Consider the following 20,460-nt stretch of genomic DNA (forward strand, 5'->3'; position numbering starts at 1 on the left):
ACACACACACACACACACACACACACACACACATACACACACTACTTCATTTTTAAATATAAGTTTGGATATTTGGATAAATACTTATTTACTATAATTAGAATTACCATACTGTTATATGAGCCGTTACGTACTCCAGTAAACTGATGCTGACTGGAATTATAAGGAAGAGAATTGCTTCTCATTAGCTCCAGTTTCTTGGCTATGTTTCATTAAATGTGAAGTGCCCGCACACATAATTGCCTATTTCAAAAAAGCACATATGGTGTCATATTGAAAATGCTGAATTGAATCCAGAGTTATGAAGCATTTCTCAGCCCAGCGCGGCAAAACGACTTAATGTCACTCACTAACTCAACCGCAGGTGCTCGAACAGTGAGCCGCCATTAGGTGAAATTGAGTTTCATACATTTATTCAAATCAGTTTAGAATTACACCTGAGTAAATATGCTTACCTGGGCAAAAAGATGCTGGATTTTATTTACATGTCAAGAAAGAGGCATGCATTGTTTGATGAACAAAACTGCATTTACATTTAAAATGGCCTGTTAAATCACATTCAGACCTTGTTTCTGAATGACCACCGAGGAACTCAATGCAAACCCCATGCACTGAGTAAAGCGTGCATCTCTAGCGACTTAAAACAGCCAATTAGCTGTACAACTGTACCACTTTTCATCATCATTATGTGAAAGACTCATGTACCTGTGTGAGTCTCAGTCTCAAATTATCTGTGTGTAATTCACAATGTTTAAGTCTGATGGATTCCACGTACCTGAGGGTTTTCCCGAAGCTCAACTGGTCGTGTCAAAGCTGTCAAGCTTCTAACATCTTTGAAAGAGAGTCATTCTGGTTAAAGAGATGTAAAGTAATGCATTACGCAGAGCATAACTTACAGTTGAACAGAAAACAGAGACTTCTGCAAATACAGCCAGTTTGTCGAACATACTATCAATCACAATCGTCTCTGTCAAGTTTTTGAAAGACAAAAAGCTGAGATTTTACTTGCATTTTCTAAGCCAAGCATCGATAGTAGTATTCTAAGTGACTAGACTAATGATTTCTCACCTGCTGGATAATTAAAACATGATGCAATTGAAGGAGAGATCTGAGACTTGTGGGTCCAGGACTAGTAACTAGAACTAATAACTGAATAATAATGCACTAAAAACCATACAGAACATCTTAGCAATTGAATGGCAATGGCCATTATGTACAAGACTCATGTTTTGCATGATACTTTCTGTCCCAAATATATAGAAAAGAAAAAGATCTACATTTAAACTTGCAATTACAACTTGTCCTTGACGCTATAATGTATCCTAATGTCCTTTGAGGAACCAAAAATATTAGTCTTATTAATCTTGATTCTCAGACTTTCGCATCTTACAGCTTTGCAAGATTTTAATTGCAACTTTCGAAGTCGCTCCTCTCACCAAAAAAAAAAAAAAGCGTAGATGCATGTTTTTCTTTCACATGGCAAACAAGGCTTATTAAAAGCATGCTTTGCAGAGTCTGTAATTGGCAGTGGTTTTACAAAATACACTGGCAGAACCGGTGCCAAGAAAGAAGGGAGGCACCAGAGAACTGGTCTACAGTAGATAAAAGACAAGAACGTGAGCCAAAGTGAAATCAGTTCGACAGGGAGTGAGGAATTAAGTGCATCATCTCAGTGGATGCAAGCCTGTTGGAAGAAAAATAAGAGTTTATCTTTTGACAGGAGTATTTTTACACCCAGAATGCATTGCACCAAGCTCATGGGAAAAATAAACACAAGATAGTGGAGAAAATTCATTAAATGCTGAATACAGTATTGAAAATTATTGCATGCTATTGCACATTTTACGTAACACAAGTATATGTTCTGGTTATTCATCTGCTTTCAAAACGAAGCCGCAGTGAAATTATACAAAAGACAAACCACATATTTCATCAACAATCTCAGGCATTATCCAGAAATGAACGGAAATTCTTGTTGCAACAAGTGGGTTTCGTAACGGATACATAACTGGAGTAGATATGGTAAGTTATTGGTAATGTTTCTCATCAGTTTTGGAATGACAGAATCTAATATTAAGCAGATTCATCTTTTAGTTTTTTTTTTTTCTATACTGTTTCCACGATTAAAAGTTCAGAAATGTTTCCATGTTTCATAAGACACTCCAAGACTCCACTTACGATTACACCTCGTTACACGACAAAACTCTTTTTGAACATGAATCTGTGATTGTTCAAAGGACGCATAATCCAACATTAATTAAAGCAGCTGTACTGTTGAAATGAGCCGGTCGAGCACACATACAGAACAAGTCCAGACTGAATAAGCTGTAACTTTACATTTACACATCCACATGCACATTATTTCATGAAAGCTTATAGCTGGTCACCACAGGGCCCAATGAAATTTTAATCAGTTCGTTCCAACCAGGCGGGTTTGATAAATGCAATGCGGAAAACAGCCACAGATATCATAATGACGTGCACATCTACTGATGCTAACAGTGAGAACCATTTGCAGTCACTGAACAGATACCACTACTTCCCCGAGAATCACAGAAATTAGAGCTATTTTTATCCAGTAGTTTCTCCTAGAAAGCAATGAGGTTAAATGGAGAACAAATCGAGACTTCAGGCCTTAAAATTTTAAGCATATCCGATGTTTCTCCTGAGAAAAGACACCAGGAATCTCAGAAGAAATCTAAAAAATGTCTCAGAATTTATAAGACAGCAAAGTCTGCATTAAATAAAAAAAATAATAATAATTAACTCGAGCATTTCTCTTCGAATTCTCCAATTGAGCTAATCAAAATAGAACTGGTACATACCATGGTATATGTATGATATCATAAATATACCTTGGTACTGAATGATTACCATATATACCAGGGTTTTACAGAGTTTTTGTTTTACTCAAATAATATAATAAACATAATATATAGTTAACAAAATAACTTATTTTGGAATTACATTAAAATTTCTGTAGCTCAAGCAAATAAATTGTGGCAAACTAGCAATTCCAGTGTTCAAAATAATTTTTATTTATAGATATTACATTAATTTATATTTTTTTGTATTTGATTTTTGCATAATGAAAAATTATATATTATAATTGTAATTATTTTATAATGTTAATAACTAGATTTCATTTGGTTTAAATATTTATTTATTGTTTTAATTAAATTATTTTTATTTTTTATTATGTCTTTTAATTTAGTATTGCCATTATTACAATAATCTAACAAATCTGTGTCTGGGAAATCCTGTTATATACCATGGCACTACTAAAAAAAAAAAAATAGTACCATGATATTTTTTGTTCTGAGTACCTGGAATCATATCCCAAATTCAACCAGAACCCTACTTTTCTTCTATGGTGCTGTAACATGAGGTACTTGAACCCTTATTGCATTAGCACTGGACGGCAGGAGTTACAGTAGCATGTTCTAATCTGTATGTGTGTGACACTTAAACGATCCTCTCCATTAAACACAATGATTCATTGTGATGAACAGTCATGCATAGATGCTCGATCCCTCCCCCAATCATGCGTCAGACTCGGGTCCTGTCCTAATCTGTCCTTGAATTCAAACAGAAAATAAAAGTCACATCCATAACGAGCAGGTGAGTGTGAAGCCATTGAAAAACTGACTCCTGGAAACTGTAACTTCACGCCAATTATGCATAAAGCTGCCAAAATGCTGTGTTGATCTGTGGCAACAGTAAATGCTGTACAGCTAAATAAATCAATTATATTAATTAGCAAAACAACTTTTGTCATCCACGCTCAATGATTTATCGAACATTGCTGTCTTTTATCGTATTGCTATTGCCGCCATTGCACAAAAGCAATAAAGCACTGAAAGATTGATTTTTACCACAGTTAAGGGATGTTCTTAGGCACTCATGAAGCATTTAACAACATTGTTACATTTTGCTTCACTTGCTTTTTTCGGGCCTATAAAATCACCGGCTGTAAATACTGTCCCTCAGAAATATGCTAAAACTTCTGCTTGCCTTTCCTTCGCATCCTGACACAACAGTTTTTGTCGTTGTTGTTGCTTCTCCACCCCACCCTGTGTTCCTGTGCAGAAAGTGCCGACTTTGCATTCGGGTTTATGTTATGACAGGACGACATTCATCACATAATGAACTGATGTAAGCTGCTGGGAAGCCTAAATGGAAGCGTCCCAGCCGCTCACAGACTAGCCTCTGGACTCACTCTGTGATTTAGGCTGAGAGCTCAGGTAATGCTTTATCATTAGGCAGATATCACCAGAGAATAAACCTGCTGAAGTTGACAGAGACCAGTGTGTTTCCTGATGCAGGTCAGAGTCTGACCGTACATGAGAGAAAGCTCAGCTTGGGTTATGGAAAGCACACGTATACTGACTTTGTTGCTGAGAGTTGTTGACGTTACACTGCTGCCACCTAGTGAAATCAAGCCAAAGACGAGCTTTAGTATACACTCAAAACAAAAGCATTAGCTAAAAAGTCCAAGTTGCTTTTATGAAAGTTAACATCTTAAATCATTAATGACACACATTTTCATTAAAACATGATTTTATTAAGTGCTATATTTTCTGTGAACATACAGAGTTTATAACATGTAGGCTACTTATCGTTGGTGATTTCATTCTGTATGTTAGCGCATCTGGATCAAGCACATTTAAGTACATTAGCCATATTGACCAATCAGGATCCAGCATTCAGGACCACAACTATATAGCTATTTTATGAGACTGATTTCGATAATATATATGTTATAAAAAAACAACCACAAAGTGTTTATTTTATCATTGTTGTTATAATTCCAGAATGTTTTTAAAAGCTAAAGAAACTGAAATGTGTGGAGCATAATATTGCTAACTAGGTTCCACACACCAAGCATGAAATGTGAGTAAAAATAGGCTTTGAGGAGTAAACAAGATGCAGTTATTGGTCATTTAGCAGGCAGTAGCAACCACTTGGACTCTCGTGTCACATTTTTAATCTGACATGTGCAAATCAAGAAATAATCTGCATCTTCTTCTATATTTTCTGTTAATGGAAAATTTGCTAGGAAGCTAAAATTGGAAAAAATGAGAATCAAAAATCCAAGTGAGAGAAACATTTCATCAAGAGATTGACTAGTTGCATGCAGTAAAACAACAAATGTACAACATTCCTTCAAAATAGAGAAAACATCTTTCACAAACATCTACATATCCGTCTCTTTTAAAGTGTTAAGTGTATATAATGAGTTGTATGTGGGGTTATTTTCAAACCCTGGCTACGGCCATAGTGACAAGTGTGGAGAAAAAGTTCATTTCGAAAGCTCTTGCTTACTGTTAAATTACAACTTGCTCTGCTAAAGGTGCAACTATACCGCCTTAGATTATAAACAGCATTTCATGATTTGTGTTAACCAGATTAAAACCCTATCAGCAGACAGAAGACAACAGTACCTAAGAATTTCATTCTTCAAAGTTTTGCAGGTCGAAGTTTGCCAAGTTGGCAGCATCTGACCAGGCAGCATGCTCTGCGCCATCCATCTCAGTCGCCACAGCATTTCCTTGAATGAGATTGTGATTAGTGCCTCCAATAGCAGCGTCACATTCAGGGCATTTGCTTTGTTCCATCGCACCCCCACATTCACCGATTGCATACACGTGCCCATTGGGACATTTGTACCAATGGCCTTTATTCAAACCGATGGCTTTGAGTATTAACTCCCTCTCTTCATCAGTGATGCCCAGGCCGCTGCGTGGCAGTTTGGTGTCCAGATCCGTAAACATCCGCTTGACTGTACGTTCTAGACCCTCCGAGAAAGGCAACGTGTCCTCCAGGATCTCTCTTAGTTGCTGGATCTCTGTGCTATAAACCTGACTTCTGATCAGTGACATGCCACAGCGCACGTTGAGCTCAGCCAGGTAGGAGAGTCTCTTTAATTCACGTTCGAGATCTGCAATCTGCTGGTCTGAAAACCTCTGAGTCGGATGCAAGAGGAATCTAAAGACTTCTTCAACTTTGCTAGAGAACGGCCAAATTTTGTCCAGAAGGAGAGACATGTGTTTTTCTTGCATTGCTTTCAGTTTCCCAACACTCTCCAGGTAGGTCATCAAGTTCTCGAGATGCCAAAGTTGTTGGAGTGAAAGGTCCTTTGTTTTGAGCTTCTCTTTAAGGAAGGCAAACTTGTCGGGAAGATGCTTCTTCAAATTCTCCTTCTTACGCAGTTGCAAGCTAAGGACTTCCTGCTTTTGCTTGATCACATCCGGTGGACCATTGATCTTCTCCTTGACCATCTCGATGGCTGCCAGGCTGCGGTTGATGTGAGTGCCATACCGAAGGTTTCTACGGATGGGAGTGCGACACCTTGGACAATCCTTGAGTCGGATCGCCCTTTGATCCAGTTCAGCACCTTGGTCTTCGTCAAGATTCATGTATTGATCCATTCCTGTAGCTTCGAACAGGTGCTTGCAATCTTCAAGCTGAATGAAACAAGCATCCGGGTCGTCTTCATTGCCGAAGAAGATCTCTGTGACCTCATCTTTATGGCAAATGCGACACTTATTGGGACAAGGGTCTCCGCACAGACCTATGCAGCGGTGTCCGCAGGGCAAGGTGTTGTTACAGGGAACAGAACAAGGCGGACGGTCGCATGGTTCGTGACACAGCTTGGTACAGCTGTGGTGAGGGCACTGCCATTCGCAGGGCTCGTTGCAAGGGGCGCAAGGCTGACCGCAAGTCTTCATGCAGGCGCTGTGGACGCAACGGTTCTCGCAGCGAACTGAACATGGTGGACAATCTCTTACACAAGGCTCCCGACACCGATGAGAACACACTAGGGTTTCTGGGCATTTGTGGGTGCATGCTTTGTGCAGGCGACCTTGACAGCATCCATAGCAAGTTCCCGGGCAAGGATGCCCACATTTCAAGGTGGTGCCACATTTAGATCTACAGTTTGGCTCTCTTTTGTGGTCTCTGGAAATGTAGCATGGTTCTTCCTGCATATGTCCACATTTCAGCTGCATTTCAACTTTTACCATGCATTGAGTGGTGCAGGAATCTCCACAAGTTGCCTTGCAGGGATGGCCGCATGGGAGGGTCTTTTGGCAAGGCTCTTGACAGACAAATGTTTCAGGGTCTTGGTGGCAAGGCACCTTCTGATTGTGCTTGCATGACGGAATTATCTTGTCTACGCGTACCTGGCATTTACCGCATTCTTGGTGACAGCGACGTGTACATCTGTGGCCCAGCTCACAAAGCACCTTAGGGCAGTCCTTGGTGCACTTGTATTTCTTGTGCTCAGCATCGTATGGGTGGCACATACGGGTACAGACATGGCCACAATCCAGGCGATAATCGCAGGGCTGATTGCAACCACCTTCAGGAGCACCTTTGAAGTCATTACTGCAGGATGCAAGGATCTGATTAGCCGGATGGTTCTGACAACTCAGCGTCAAAGCACGACCCACTTGTCCTTGCTCTCTCAGAGTGTGAAGGATGTTGCTCCACAGCTTAACGGAACTGAGCATCTCCATATTTCCAATACAATAGAGACCCATCTTAGCACGAGAAAGGGCAACGCATACACGGTTTGATATGTTCAGGAAGCCGACTCTCCCTTGTCGATTGCTGCGCACCAGAGACAATATGATAATGTCGTTCTCCTCCCCTTGATATTGTCAACGACATGGACTTTAACTCCAGCGAACTTCTGAGAAGGCATTAGCTTACGCAGACAGTGAAGCTGTCCGGTGTAGGTCGTCAGAATGGTGATCTGGGAGGCATTGTAGCCCTGGAGCAGCAAGTAGCGGCAAAGCGCGACCACAAACTGAGCCTCGTGAGGGTTCTGGTGGCTCCGTCCATCCTTAATCTCTTCCTCAAAGTGATCATGATCCACAAAAAAGAGATTTGTCAAAAGCCCCTGTAGACCATAAGATGCAGGTGTCAGGTATATAATAGTACATCATTTTCATTTTTAGCAAACTGTGATAAGTATCTTCCTGGGCTGATGTAATATTATAATAAAAGGTTGTGCAATTGTATTTGCTTAAATGACTTACCTTAACATTGTCATACTCAAGCACAGAAGGGTGGTTTTCCAGAGTTTCATAGATATGAGGAGTCAACAGGCGAGCAATGCTTGGCCTCATGCGATGCTAGAATGCATTGCAAAAGAAATAAACAGAACAGAATTGTTGTTTATGTTGCTTTAGCACACGATTCACTAGAAAAAGGACTGACATCAATAAATATGAAACCAAATGGGTTGCACTTTATTTTTTAATATGGGCTCTTACCTATACTTACAGTGTTCTTGCCTAAGAAAATACTGACAATATAAGGTAACTACATGGGTTACGGTTAGAGGTTACGCTTTATTTTACAGTACGTGTACTTATAGTGTAATTGCCCAAGAACTGGTCGTATAAGGTGGGTTGAAGGATTCTTCCAGAATAAAACATTTCCTGATCATTTTCTCACTCCTATGTCATCAAAGATGTTTATGTTTTTCTTTCTTCAGTTGAAAAGCAATTTAGGTTTTTGTGGAAAACATTCCTGTTTTTTGCTGGATTTGTCCAAACTGCAGTTTCAGTGCAGCATCAAAGGGCTCTACACAATCCCAGCCGAGGAATTAGACTTTTTGGTTAAAAAAATATTTTTTTATTTTTTAGGAAATGAGATTTTGCTAGATAAGACCCTAATTCCTCTGCAATTTGAAACTGCAATTTGGGCCTTCAACCCATTGATCCCCATTGAAGTCCACTATAAGGAGAAAATTCCAGAAAAAATTCCATTCCTCAAAAACCCTAATTTCCATTTGACAGGAGAAAGAAAGACATTTACATCTTGGATGACATGGGTTTGAGTAAACAATCAGGAAATTTTTATTAGGTTGTGGGTTAGGTTCAGGGTTAGTGCCTAGTTCAGGGTTAATTCCTAGTTATTACCCAGTTATTTTAATTACTATAACAAGTACATAAAATGTAAAATAACAGGAACAGGACTGTAAAATAAAATGCTACCCTTAAATGGCTGATGCGATATTACAGAAACTAACCTGGTAGTTAAGGCGCACAAATGGAAAGTTGACTCTGACAAGCCTCTCAAACATAGACACTTCCAGATTGAAATTCTTCGCAAGGTCATACACTGTTGCACTAGGCCTCAACTGTGCAGATTAAAATGCATAAAGACATGCGTTAACACATGGATTCATCGTGGTTGTTTACACAGTATACTAAATATTTATTTCATAAATATTTAAATATTTAAAATAATTGAAGTGCTTTCTACCTGTTGGTGATCTCCGATCAGTATGAGGTGCTGGCAGGCTTTGCTGAGGGTGGTGATGGTGTGCGCCTCCAACACCTCCGCCGCCTCCTCCACGATCACCAGTCTGGGCTGTAGCTCCTGCAGAGCCTGTCTGTATTTAGCCGCTCCTGTGGTGGTCATACCGACGACCCGAGCCTGTTGCAGCACACACAGATCCTCACGACGGCGGATTTCATTGAGCCTCTCCGCTGCATCCTGATAGTCCTGCTCAGAGGCGAGGGCCTTAGTGCGAAGATCACTCCGGTAGCGCAAAACCCAAAGACTGAAGGAGAAAACTAAGATGTTTATAACATGAATCTAATCTGGCTGGTTTATATTGTGCATTTTGAATCTTGTTAGTTCATTGGAGTGACATAAAGAAGTTTGTAGGTAAATGCTGCCATCTAGTGCAGGGAATGTGTACGTGTGCGTGCGCGTGTGTGTGTGTGTGTGTGTCTTACCGATACAGTCTCCATCTGTCTTTCAGACTGAGGATCCACACATTGCTGATTTGTCTTTCTTCTTCCTCACTCATGGCTGAAGTCTTCCTCAGCTCTTTTTTAGCCATTTGCTTCATTTTTTTCTTCTGGTGGCCTTGCATCTGAGCACACATCAGCAGAACAGTAGCACTGAGCTCATCACAACAACACACACATGGTGCACAGCAATGCCTTACAATCAGCATGAAATGACAGTGTAACATATTTCCAAGTAAAACAGGTTATTTGAATTCTTGCATAACCCTGGCTTGTATGATGCTTTTTTTTTGCATTTTGAGTTTGACAACCTTAGGAAGCCATTAATTTTCATTGCATGCAAAAAAGCAGCATGAAGTTTACGCTGAACATCTTTTACGTTACACATTAGAAAGAAAAGTGTTCAGAACAACATGATGCTGAGTGATATTCCTTTAAGAACTTAAAAAGTTAATTTTTTACATTTTAAATATAAATACAATGTTATATTTTTTAGATTGAAAATTTAAATAAACAAAAGTCTGAGACCTACATCAAAAGAATAATTATAACATTCATTTTTAAATCAATTAAAATAATTTTAAAAAATGCTTAATTGGCGTTTACCATCTTCAGTTTGTTTTAAACAGTCCTGCACTGTTACAAATGCATGTCATCTCAATTAATATCAGCTCCTAAAAAGTTTACTTAATATTAATAGTTCTAAATAATATAAATGTAATAATTAATTAAATGTAAAATGATTGTCATAACTGTTTGTTTATATATGTGTGTGTGTGTGTGTGTGTGTGTGTGTGTGTGTGTGTGTGTGTGTGTGTGTGTGTGTGTGTGTGTGTGTGTGTGTGTGTGTGTGTGTGTGTGTGTGTGTGTGTGTTTCCGCCTACATTTTTTTATAAATATTTATAAACTGTTTTCAATCCAATATAAACGATTAAATAATGCATGAATTCTCATACCTGCCATTCCTCTTCTTCAGTCTGACTCTGAGCCTGACTCTGGACCTGAGTCTGATTCTGGGCTGGTTCTTGTGGTTCAGCATCATTCAGGTTCATAGCCAGCATTAACTCAGCCACGTCAGCGATGTTTTTCTCTTCTCGTCTCAGCTTATTCCAGTCTTTATCCCCGTGCTCCGCATCCACCACTATCCTCTCGGCCTGGATCAGATCCGCCTCTTCATCGATCTCAATCAGTTCCTCATCCTCCAGCTGTGCCCCGTCTTCATCTGCCGCCTCTGAGAAAGGATTGCAATGCTGAATTTGCCATTTATTCTTCTAGCATGCGTTCATTGTCCAGACCAAATTTGCAATGTAAGCCTTTATATTTCCTGATTTCAAACAACATTGAAAAACCACCTTCTCAGCTTGCACAAAACTTAAGAAAATGTCTAGTTTGCTTAAAATCAGCATATCGTGACACAGATGTGAAGCACATGCAATTTGTTTTTTTTTTTGTTTTTTTGTGGTGCTCTATCAACATGCAGGAATAAAATGGTTTATTTTAATGATGTGCTTGGTCATGAAAACTGATCACAAGTGGAGACACAGATAGACTAGGCCTCAACCAGCAGGAGGCCCAGATGAGATGCAGAAAAAAAATATATCACTGAAACTGTATTTATGCCAATGCTTTGTCTTATAAATAGTTTGGCAGTTGTTGCATTGAATAATAAATACTGCATCTCAGTGGTGAGAGAAAATCACTGTGCTTTAAAGAATGAAGGAAAGCCCATAAAACAGCCATTCCTTTCTTTAATGAGCATGCACTGAAAGAACCGAACTTTAATGATGTTGTGGAGTGTTTTTCAATCCCCAGTTTATTTTACCACATATAGAGCATAAAAATGAATGTTGTTAGTCTATTAGTCTCTCACCCGCTCCACCTGTTTGTTGTGGCCCCTGCAAAAAACCAGAGAATCCGATGCCGAGCCACTCCGCTATCATTGAAGGCTTCTTTTTCCCCACACTCTCAAACCATCCAACACCTAACACAGAAGGAAAGAACACTGTGCAAATTTTTGAGTAAAATCATATGTACATATTTCAAGTCTGAAAAACAGAAGTTTATAGAACAGTTTGTAAAAATGTTTAGACAAAAAAAATTAAAAATACTTTTGGTTTGTGTATCATATTTGTTACAGGCTTTTATTGTTCATATTGCAACCCTGGAGCACAAAAGCAGTCATAAGTATCACACGTATATTTGTAGCAATAGCCAAAAATACATTGTATGGGTCAAAATTATCAGTTTTTCTTTTATGCCAAAAATCATTAGGATATTAAGTAAAGATCATGTTCCATGAAGATACTTTGTAAATTTCCTACCATAAATATATCAAAACTTCATTTTTGATTAGTAATATGCATTGCTAAAAGCTTCATTTGGACAACTTCAAAGGTGATTTAACTCACTATTTAGATTTTTTTGCTCCCTCAGATGATGTATAAATCTCAATTTTAAAAAATTGACCTTTATGACTGGTTTTGTGGTCCAGGGTCACTTGTAGTATGATATAGTGTGAATATGGAGGAAAAAAAACAGCTGTTTTATTCAGAAGCCCACACTGAGCAAAAATATGAAACTTGGTGCAGTTGGTGGATTTAAAGGAATCTTTAAATCAAATCAAAATTCATACTAGCTTGTGCCGTAGTTTAGCTCAGATGTTCAGGGTAAAATATTATAATGAAAAATATAGCTTCATCGTGATCTGTATTCACTATTTATGGATGGCATGTCTGACAGCTGTGGCAAAGCGTTTCAGAGCCTTTGTGTGTGTGTGTGTGTGTGTGTGTGTGTGTGTGTGTGTGTGTGTGTGTGTGTGTGTGTGTGTGTGTGTGTGTGTGTGTGTGGCACTCACTGGCTGTAGACACAGACTGTCCCAGTGCTGAGAAGAGATGTATTTCTCCAGGAAGTCTTCTTTAAGGACGCCACGCAAGCTGCACTCCAGCTGAACAGACTGTCTCTTTAAGAGCTCCTGCGCAGCCTCCATCTGTGTGTAGATCTGTGGACATACAGCACAACCCATTAGAACATAACTGACACATAATTATTCTCAGACAACTTCTGGATTTGTCTTCTGACATTTTTACAAGAATGATTTACTAATAAAAACATGCACGGCTGATAGCACAATCACACGTTGCATTTAATTATTATATTAAACATTACATTAATTAGATATCAAAGGTTTTTTTAGGAACCGTTTCAAAAATAAACAGGTTTTAAATAATAAAAAAAAAATATTTAAACTTGTTTACAGCAGGGTTATTATGGCTAACTAAAACTAAAATAATTAATAATAATAATAAAATTCCATCACTTGAAATAAAGCAACTGTTAAACGAATTAATATAAAATATAAAGACACTTACTTATTTTATTTCAGCTATGTGCTAAGGCAACATTTCTCATTTTCGTTTAGTTTAAACAAAGTACTAAAATAACTTACATTTTAAAATAAATAAGAAAATAATCAAAATGACAAAACACAAATTTACTTAAACTCCAAATAAAATTAAACTTAAAACAAAAATACAAATACAAAAATAACTAGTATAAAATATTAATAAAAAAAACTATAACAGTATATCAATAACACTAAAATAACACTGGTTACAAAACTATTTTTATTCTATCGACAGTCCTGAGAAATAATGGATTAGTATAAACTAAACTAAAATAATAATAATAAAAAATAAAAAATAAATAAAATAAAATAAAATAAAATAAAATAAAATAAAATAAAATAAAATAATGAAATCTGAGTTATGTTGATAATAGAGGGCTCACATCATGATGGGCTCTCCTCAGGTGCTGTGGCAAATTTTTGCGGAAGTTTGATGCCCTGGTCAGCTCCCTCAGACCAAAAGGCTTTAGAGTTTCACTGTTACTTCGTCCTCCAACTCTTACAATGCCCTCTTTCAAAAATCGATGGATGCCTGTGACAAAAGTTATGACATACAGTATCTCATTATTTCATACATGAAGCTGTAGAGTTATTTTTTACTGGACTGGAATGAACTCTCTGGAGAAGCCATAAAGTTCAAAGTCCCTTAAATGCTTAAAAAAAAAAAATCTTCTGAGACACATGACGTGTGAAGTTACTGGTTAATTTTTATCACAAGCAAAAACTCGGAAGTAAGAGGCATCTCTATTTGCCTTGCATTTTATCTTATCGTTGGCTGTTAGAAAGAACTGAGAGATCTCATTTGTGACCAACCCATGTTTCTCCCTGCTTTTATTAAAAAGCAACAAGGTTTTATAAATACCACACAGATATAGATATTAGCACCGTACCTTCCAGAAACTGGTCAAGAGCATGATTGGTATAGCAGACCACCAGCATAGGGCAACCATTTGACCAGGCCTCATGGTTCTCTAGCAAAGCCCGAGCAATCTTCAAGCCTACATACGTCTTCCCTGCAAAGAGGAAAACAAACAGGATCTTCAAATTTAGTTTAGAAAAAGAACAATCTTGCAGAACAAAACCAGACGTCTTTGTGCTCCAGAAACAGGTTGCATCTATTATGTTGTAACTATTAAATTTTTTGTGCATATTTGCAACTTGGTCTCAAGAGTACTACATTGGTTCACAGAAACCTCTAGTCACAGAATAGTCACCTGTTCCTGGTGGTCCCTGTATGATGGCCAGCTCATTGGTTAAGGCCAGTTTAAGTGCTTCAAGTTGGCTTTCATCAAGACCCATTTTTTCCTCATCAGGCCAGGCATGTGGGGTCAAGGGGTTAAAGGGTGGAATCTTCTCCTGTCCTTCTGCCATGATGCTAGACAGATCATATGACCTTCCCTCCACCAGAAGGTAAGCTGGAGGATCTACATCTGTGTTGCACTCCACTATGTACCTAAACAACAAAAACGTGCAGTGTGGTGTTTACCAAGTTAAGCACGACTATTATTATTGTTCAGACCTGGAACTGATGATACAAAGCCTTGGGAGCAAGTACTTTTGACTTAATACCACCTTGGAATCACCAAGCAACCACAAAACACTCTAAAAACCATTCAGAATCCTTTACTTTATTCAGATAGTTATTCAGCCAAGACTCACATTTACTTCAATTATGCATACCTTTGAAAGGGAACATCATTCTCGTTTTGCTCCTTAAGACCTTCTAGGACATATCGGTAGGCCTCAAAGTAAGCCGTAGTCTCGACCATCAGGAAGGAGTCCGAGGGCTGAACACTGGCCAACCTGGCCCTGCTGTCAGAAGAAAAACAGAGATTCACCTGTCCCTGCTTCAGTAGCTTTGGATCCCGATCGGTAACGGTGGCGAACAGGAAGGTTTCGAAGTTGTCCATGGAGAGACAGACAAGGGATCCGTAAAGCAAACGTTTGGAATTTTCCCACCGGACAAACTGTAAGAGAAGATATAATGAAATAAACTTATAGGAGGAGGCAGGGATGCACAATATTATCAGAATCGGCCGATAATGGCTTAAAACGCAAATATCGGCCCAATATGGAAAAAAAATGCCGATATACCTTGCCGATAAGACTAATAACTCACATATAATTTTACAGATTTATTAATTAATGTGTAATATATAATTAAAATAATTTGTTTATAATCCCTGCACAGAGGAGACTTGGGTGTTGATTCAGAACAAAAGGAAATATATTGGTATCGCCATAGGCTGCTGGCCAAAATGAGTTGAAAAATATCGGCATATCGGCAAAATCTTTCCAAATTGTGCATCCCTAGTAGGAGGACATGTTTGGGAGCTAGTTTAGGTTATGGTAGGTTAAAGTTTATTTTGAGCAAAAAAATACAAATAACAACAATATATATATTAACACACATACATAGAAAAACAGTTGATCTCCATACATATACCTTACACATACATACATACACATACACACATATAAATGCATTACAATTATGTTAAACATATCTAAACACATATAAAGCTAGAGAGTACATAGACAACTAAGATAACTAAGCTAAAGAGTACATAGACTACTTGTAGTCTGTGATTACCTCAAGAAGCCGTGAGTTAAACTGCACTTTGTAGGCAATTCCCGTTGATGTGCAGAGAGGCAAAATCAATCGGGTGTCATGGTAGACTCTGATGTCATCGAAACGCCTCTTTTTCATTGGTATTCCATCGATAGTCTCACGGTGCTGGACGCTTAGGAGCTCCCTGACTCCATCTCTCAGCGGCCTCACGAAATCTTCACGCAGAAGTCGGAAGTGTGTGTCTAGATAGATGCGAGCGTTAGGGAAGCTCTGAGACATTATGTTGGGTCTCAAAAACGGCTTCTGGTCTAGGTGGAACTCCTCAATGGTTGGATAGATGCTCATCGTCCTGAAGTCTTCTTCCCCAGGCGGGGCATCCTCGTCGGCTGCCAGGAAGGAGTAGTTATCTGACCGCAAGGTGCCTTCCCTTGATTTCTCTTGGAGATGGTCCACCAAACCCTGCACCTTCTCTAAGTCTTCATCAGTGTTGTCGAGAATATCCATGCCAGAAGCACGCAACTGGTTAACGGTCGGTTTCAAAAGAGCCACCAACATGGAAACCGACTGGATAGAGCTGTGCGGAAACATGTTGAGAACTTCAGAGAGAAGGCTGATGATGTTGCTCAGATGTTGGGGATACTGCTCCCTTCGAGCTTGCGTGCAATCCGACATCATTCCATTCACGTGATACGGCAGACCGTATTGGAAAAACGGAGAGTCCTTGACGATGCCAGCCAAGTGCAGCACGATCTTGCGGTCATTTCGAGACTCGAAGGCCTTGCAGAGAACTTGACAAACCAGCTGCACCAGGTCGGTTCTCATCATATTGTCTTCAAGCAGATTCTTGAGCCCAGTGCTAGATGAAAGGGTGATGGCCACCTCAGATGGTTCTTTCTCCAGTAGGCCTTCAAGCGTTTTATACCCCAGTTTGCGTACTTCAGGGGTGCCATCTCTCCCTCGTCCTCTTCCTCTTCCATTCCCCCCTCTACCTCGCTGACCTTCTTCTCTTCCTCTTTGAGGTTCTTCACCTTGTGGACCAACTGTTCCATCAGTCATACTTCCACTGGCTTGTTGGTGACCCGTGTTTTCAGGACGGCAAGGAGCTGGAAGTAAATAATTTACATAATGTTGATGCATGAGCCCTTGAACAGGTCTCCCAATCCCTCGAGAGTGTAAAGATGCATTAGTTAGGCCTCCTCTTATCACAGGGCGGTGGGTGTTGCTCCCGCTTGGCTTTCCTTGATGATGGTGCTGGTTATCTCTTCTCCACTGTCCTCGTCCCCTTCCATCTCCTCCTCCCCCTTGAACTTTTTCATCTGGCCGTCGTTCCCTTTGGCTGTTTGTACTTCCACTGGCTTGTTGGTGACCTCGACCCCTTCCTTCTCTTCCTTCTCCTCCTCTTCCTCCTCTTCCTCATCTTCCTCCTCCTCCTCCTCCCCTCGGCCACCTCTGCTGCTTCCTCTGCTTCGACTGGGAGACCTGCTTGCTTGTCTTTGACCAGGCACAGAACCATCTGTTGAAAAAATAGATATAGGGGTGTATAAGCAATAAGAATGCACACTGAGTGACCAAGTTAAATAAGGCAATGTAAAGTAAAACCTATACCTCTTCTTTGAGGGGCACTGAAGCCTCCTCTTCCTCTGTGCTGTCCTCCTCCTCTTGGATTGACCATCCTAATATATCTGCAGAGCGATTATACCAATACAGTAAACACACATATAATAATTCCTCTCTGTAGATATCTGCTATACCTTCACACCCCTCTAGGTGAACATCTACCTGGTTGAAACCCTAGATCTAATGCAATGACTTTCATACATTTTCATACATTCATACATTAGTTTTTCCTGGTAAATTTCTTGAATCATCCTTAACATTTGCAAAACAGTAAGTAAGTGCATTTCTTCAAACACTGCATACATGCAAACAAACTTGCATAAAAAGCCTGCGACTTCAAAATCCCTACTTTATCTCAAAAAAGTAAATATTGTCAATAAACCTACATTCATATACGATTAGTCTGCTTAGTCAAACTGAGCTGCTATCGGGACCGGAAACACTGAATGACTTATTGATATTCCACTGTGAAATTTCAGTTTCATTTCTCGTTAAACGTAATCAACACAGACTAGAGAACATGATATGCACACACACACACACAAATTGTATATATATATATATATATATATATATATATATATATAGCCTATGTATGTATGCATGTATGTATATGGCTCTCTCTCTCTCTCCATGTGTATTGTGGTGTGTAGGATTCACATGGTTATATCACATCACTTCTGCATGTGGAGAGATTCACATGGTTATATCACATCATTTTTTCCAAATAGGCTATGTATGTATAACATTCATATACGATTAAACAAATTTTCAAATGCTTTATTGTACTGTTACAATATATATTTTTTAATGTGAATGTTATTGGTGTTGCATATTTAAAAAAAATATACCAACTGTTTCTATTTGAGACGATTGAAACCACCAGCAGCAAATAACACCAGATATAAAATATAAATAATAGTGTAAACAAAGCGATTCTTATTCAAAATGATCTTCAGCACTCACCTGGTGATGGTGTCTTCAGTAATAATGCGTCTGTGATCTCCTCGCTGGCTTTAAATAGCTAAAGCTGCCGGTTTAGTTTCGTTTCTCGCGGCTGTGGGCGCGGACCGTCAGGAGGTTTCTATGAGTCAGAACCGAAAGTGATGAACGGAAAACAAGACTCGGTTGCCGTGGAGAGATTTACAGACATGCGCTATAGTGGAGACCGGGGTAAGTTGTCACGCGCGATGCATCCCAATATTCGGGGTTTCAAGAGAACACTGACATAGTGCATGTCCTTGGGAACAGAATCGATTTAAATCAAAATTATTATTATTATAGTAGTAGGATTTTCTCACCATTATAGAAATGAGTCTATAGTTTGTCAAAATGAAGTATGCATAACCTGAACTTCATCAAAGTAAACAGCAACCTAAATTTAGTGTTGAATTCATTGATTAATAGTTTGCAAACACACCAATCTATTAAGATCTTTAAAGACACTAGTATCTTTAGGAAGGTGTTTGTATGAAATAACCTCCTTGAGACCATTTCACAAAACTGAAGCCTACCTGAAGAAATGTTGTTTTGAATGCAAAGCATTGAGATCGATGCAAAACACATGAAAACCTGGGCAACAGTGTGGATGAGGTGGCGAGAGCTGTAAAGTGCTGCTGTTCAACGACACTACATCTCATCTGGCAAAGCAAATAAGGGAAATAATAGTCTTGAAGTGTGCAAAACCCATGCAAACATGACCTACTGCGATTGAAGATTGACTGTGGAGGGACTAGCTGTGATTGAAGATTGAATGTTGAATGGAATGGTTGTTATATAGGATAAAATCTTGAATAAAAGGAGGTTTTTAAATAGAAGAAGCTGACTGGAGCTTCATGTTTACTTCCTAATAAGAAATAAAGCTTCAAATCAGATGTCCTCTTTAGAAAGAAACACTGATATCTTCACATTACACCCAGTGCAATTTCAACATAATTCTACACAGATGATGCAGATTGCTCCTAAAAAAGGGTAAAACACCAGCAGTTTCCCTTTTGTTTTCCAAAGTGTTCAGATGGTGTGTGTGTGTGTGCAGTACTTGAATAATGTTCACCCATATTTTGTTACCATATACCATAAACATCTTAATAATTACTACAATAAAGAAGCTCCATGTGATATTTACACAAGTATGTAGCTCAGCAGAATTCTCTCTGCACTTAGTGTCACCTCCATTTTTAACAGAGTAAATAATTAAGTAAATAGCATGCAATAAATAAAAATATTTGGCAACATTTTATTTTACAACATCCTTGTTACATGTACAGTACTTGCTATTATAATAACAATAAATTATGCATAATTAAATGCAAGAAACCCTAACCATGTAGTAAATTAATATTACTCAGTCTTTCAATGTATTATTACAGTGCAACAAGGACACCTCAAAATAAAGTATCACCTCTGATTTTATTGTTTTATTATATTACTGTGCAGAATACTGGTGGAGCTTCATTTTTTTTTTTTTTTTAATGGTTACAGGGAGAGTTTCTCTCTGCATTATCTCTAAGCAACTTCAAATTCAAGGACCTTTCAAGGACTTTCCGGGTCCAATACCCTCAAATTCAAGGACTTAATGTGGGAACACATTTCAAGTGAGAGCGAGGTTACATCGTGTTATCTTGTAAGATACATGCAATGATTTTTTTTGCATTTATTTTTGGCCATATGACAGATATCTGATATTCTATTTGTTGTATTTCTGTTTTGCATAAAACTGAAGAATATTCAGTACATCCTATACTGTATTATAAAATGATCTGATATAAACTTTTGCATGGATTTTATTCAAAAGAGCTTAGGCTCATGTAACCACAAGTTTTAAGATATATGAATATGCTTAAGTTTTTTTAAATTTCCATACCTAAAATACATATTTTACAGTCACTGTTATGCATATTGATCATAAACACAGCTAAAAAGCTTCCTCCTTCACAAAACTTAACATCTAGCACAGTTTTATCATAGGCAGAATGCAAAATGTTTCAATAAAAGGATTTTAGTCAAATGTAATTAACCAACATTTAAAACCTTTAACCCACGGGGAAAATCAACCCATTAACAGTTTAAAAGTAGCCATAGAAAGAAAAAAAAAT

General features: G+C 38.5%; 1 protein-coding gene across 1 annotated transcript; it reads right to left on the reverse strand.

Annotated features, from left to right (window-relative positions):
* Positions 1 to 4,542: 4,542 nt before the first annotated feature.
* Positions 4,543 to 18,473, reverse strand: LOC109071050 (NFX1-type zinc finger-containing protein 1-like). The gene is given in 17 exon segments (XM_042726670.1): positions 4,543 to 7,663; positions 7,666 to 7,906; positions 8,046 to 8,141; positions 9,044 to 9,154; positions 9,280 to 9,580; positions 9,759 to 9,898; positions 10,730 to 11,004; positions 11,644 to 11,754; positions 12,624 to 12,771; positions 13,560 to 13,708; positions 14,067 to 14,189; positions 14,391 to 14,629; positions 14,857 to 15,143; positions 15,770 to 17,187; positions 17,190 to 17,261; positions 17,354 to 17,430; positions 18,332 to 18,473. Coding segments are annotated over 16 exon segments (5,988 nt in total). The 5' UTR covers positions 17,421 to 17,430; positions 18,332 to 18,473; the 3' UTR covers positions 4,543 to 5,453.
* Between the last annotated feature and the right edge of the window lie 1,987 nt (positions 18,474 to 20,460).

The sequence above is a fragment of the Cyprinus carpio genome, chromosome B6 (genome assembly GCF_018340385.1).
Source record: "Cyprinus carpio isolate SPL01 chromosome B6, ASM1834038v1, whole genome shotgun sequence".
NCBI lineage: Eukaryota > Metazoa > Chordata > Actinopteri > Cypriniformes > Cyprinidae > Cyprinus > Cyprinus carpio.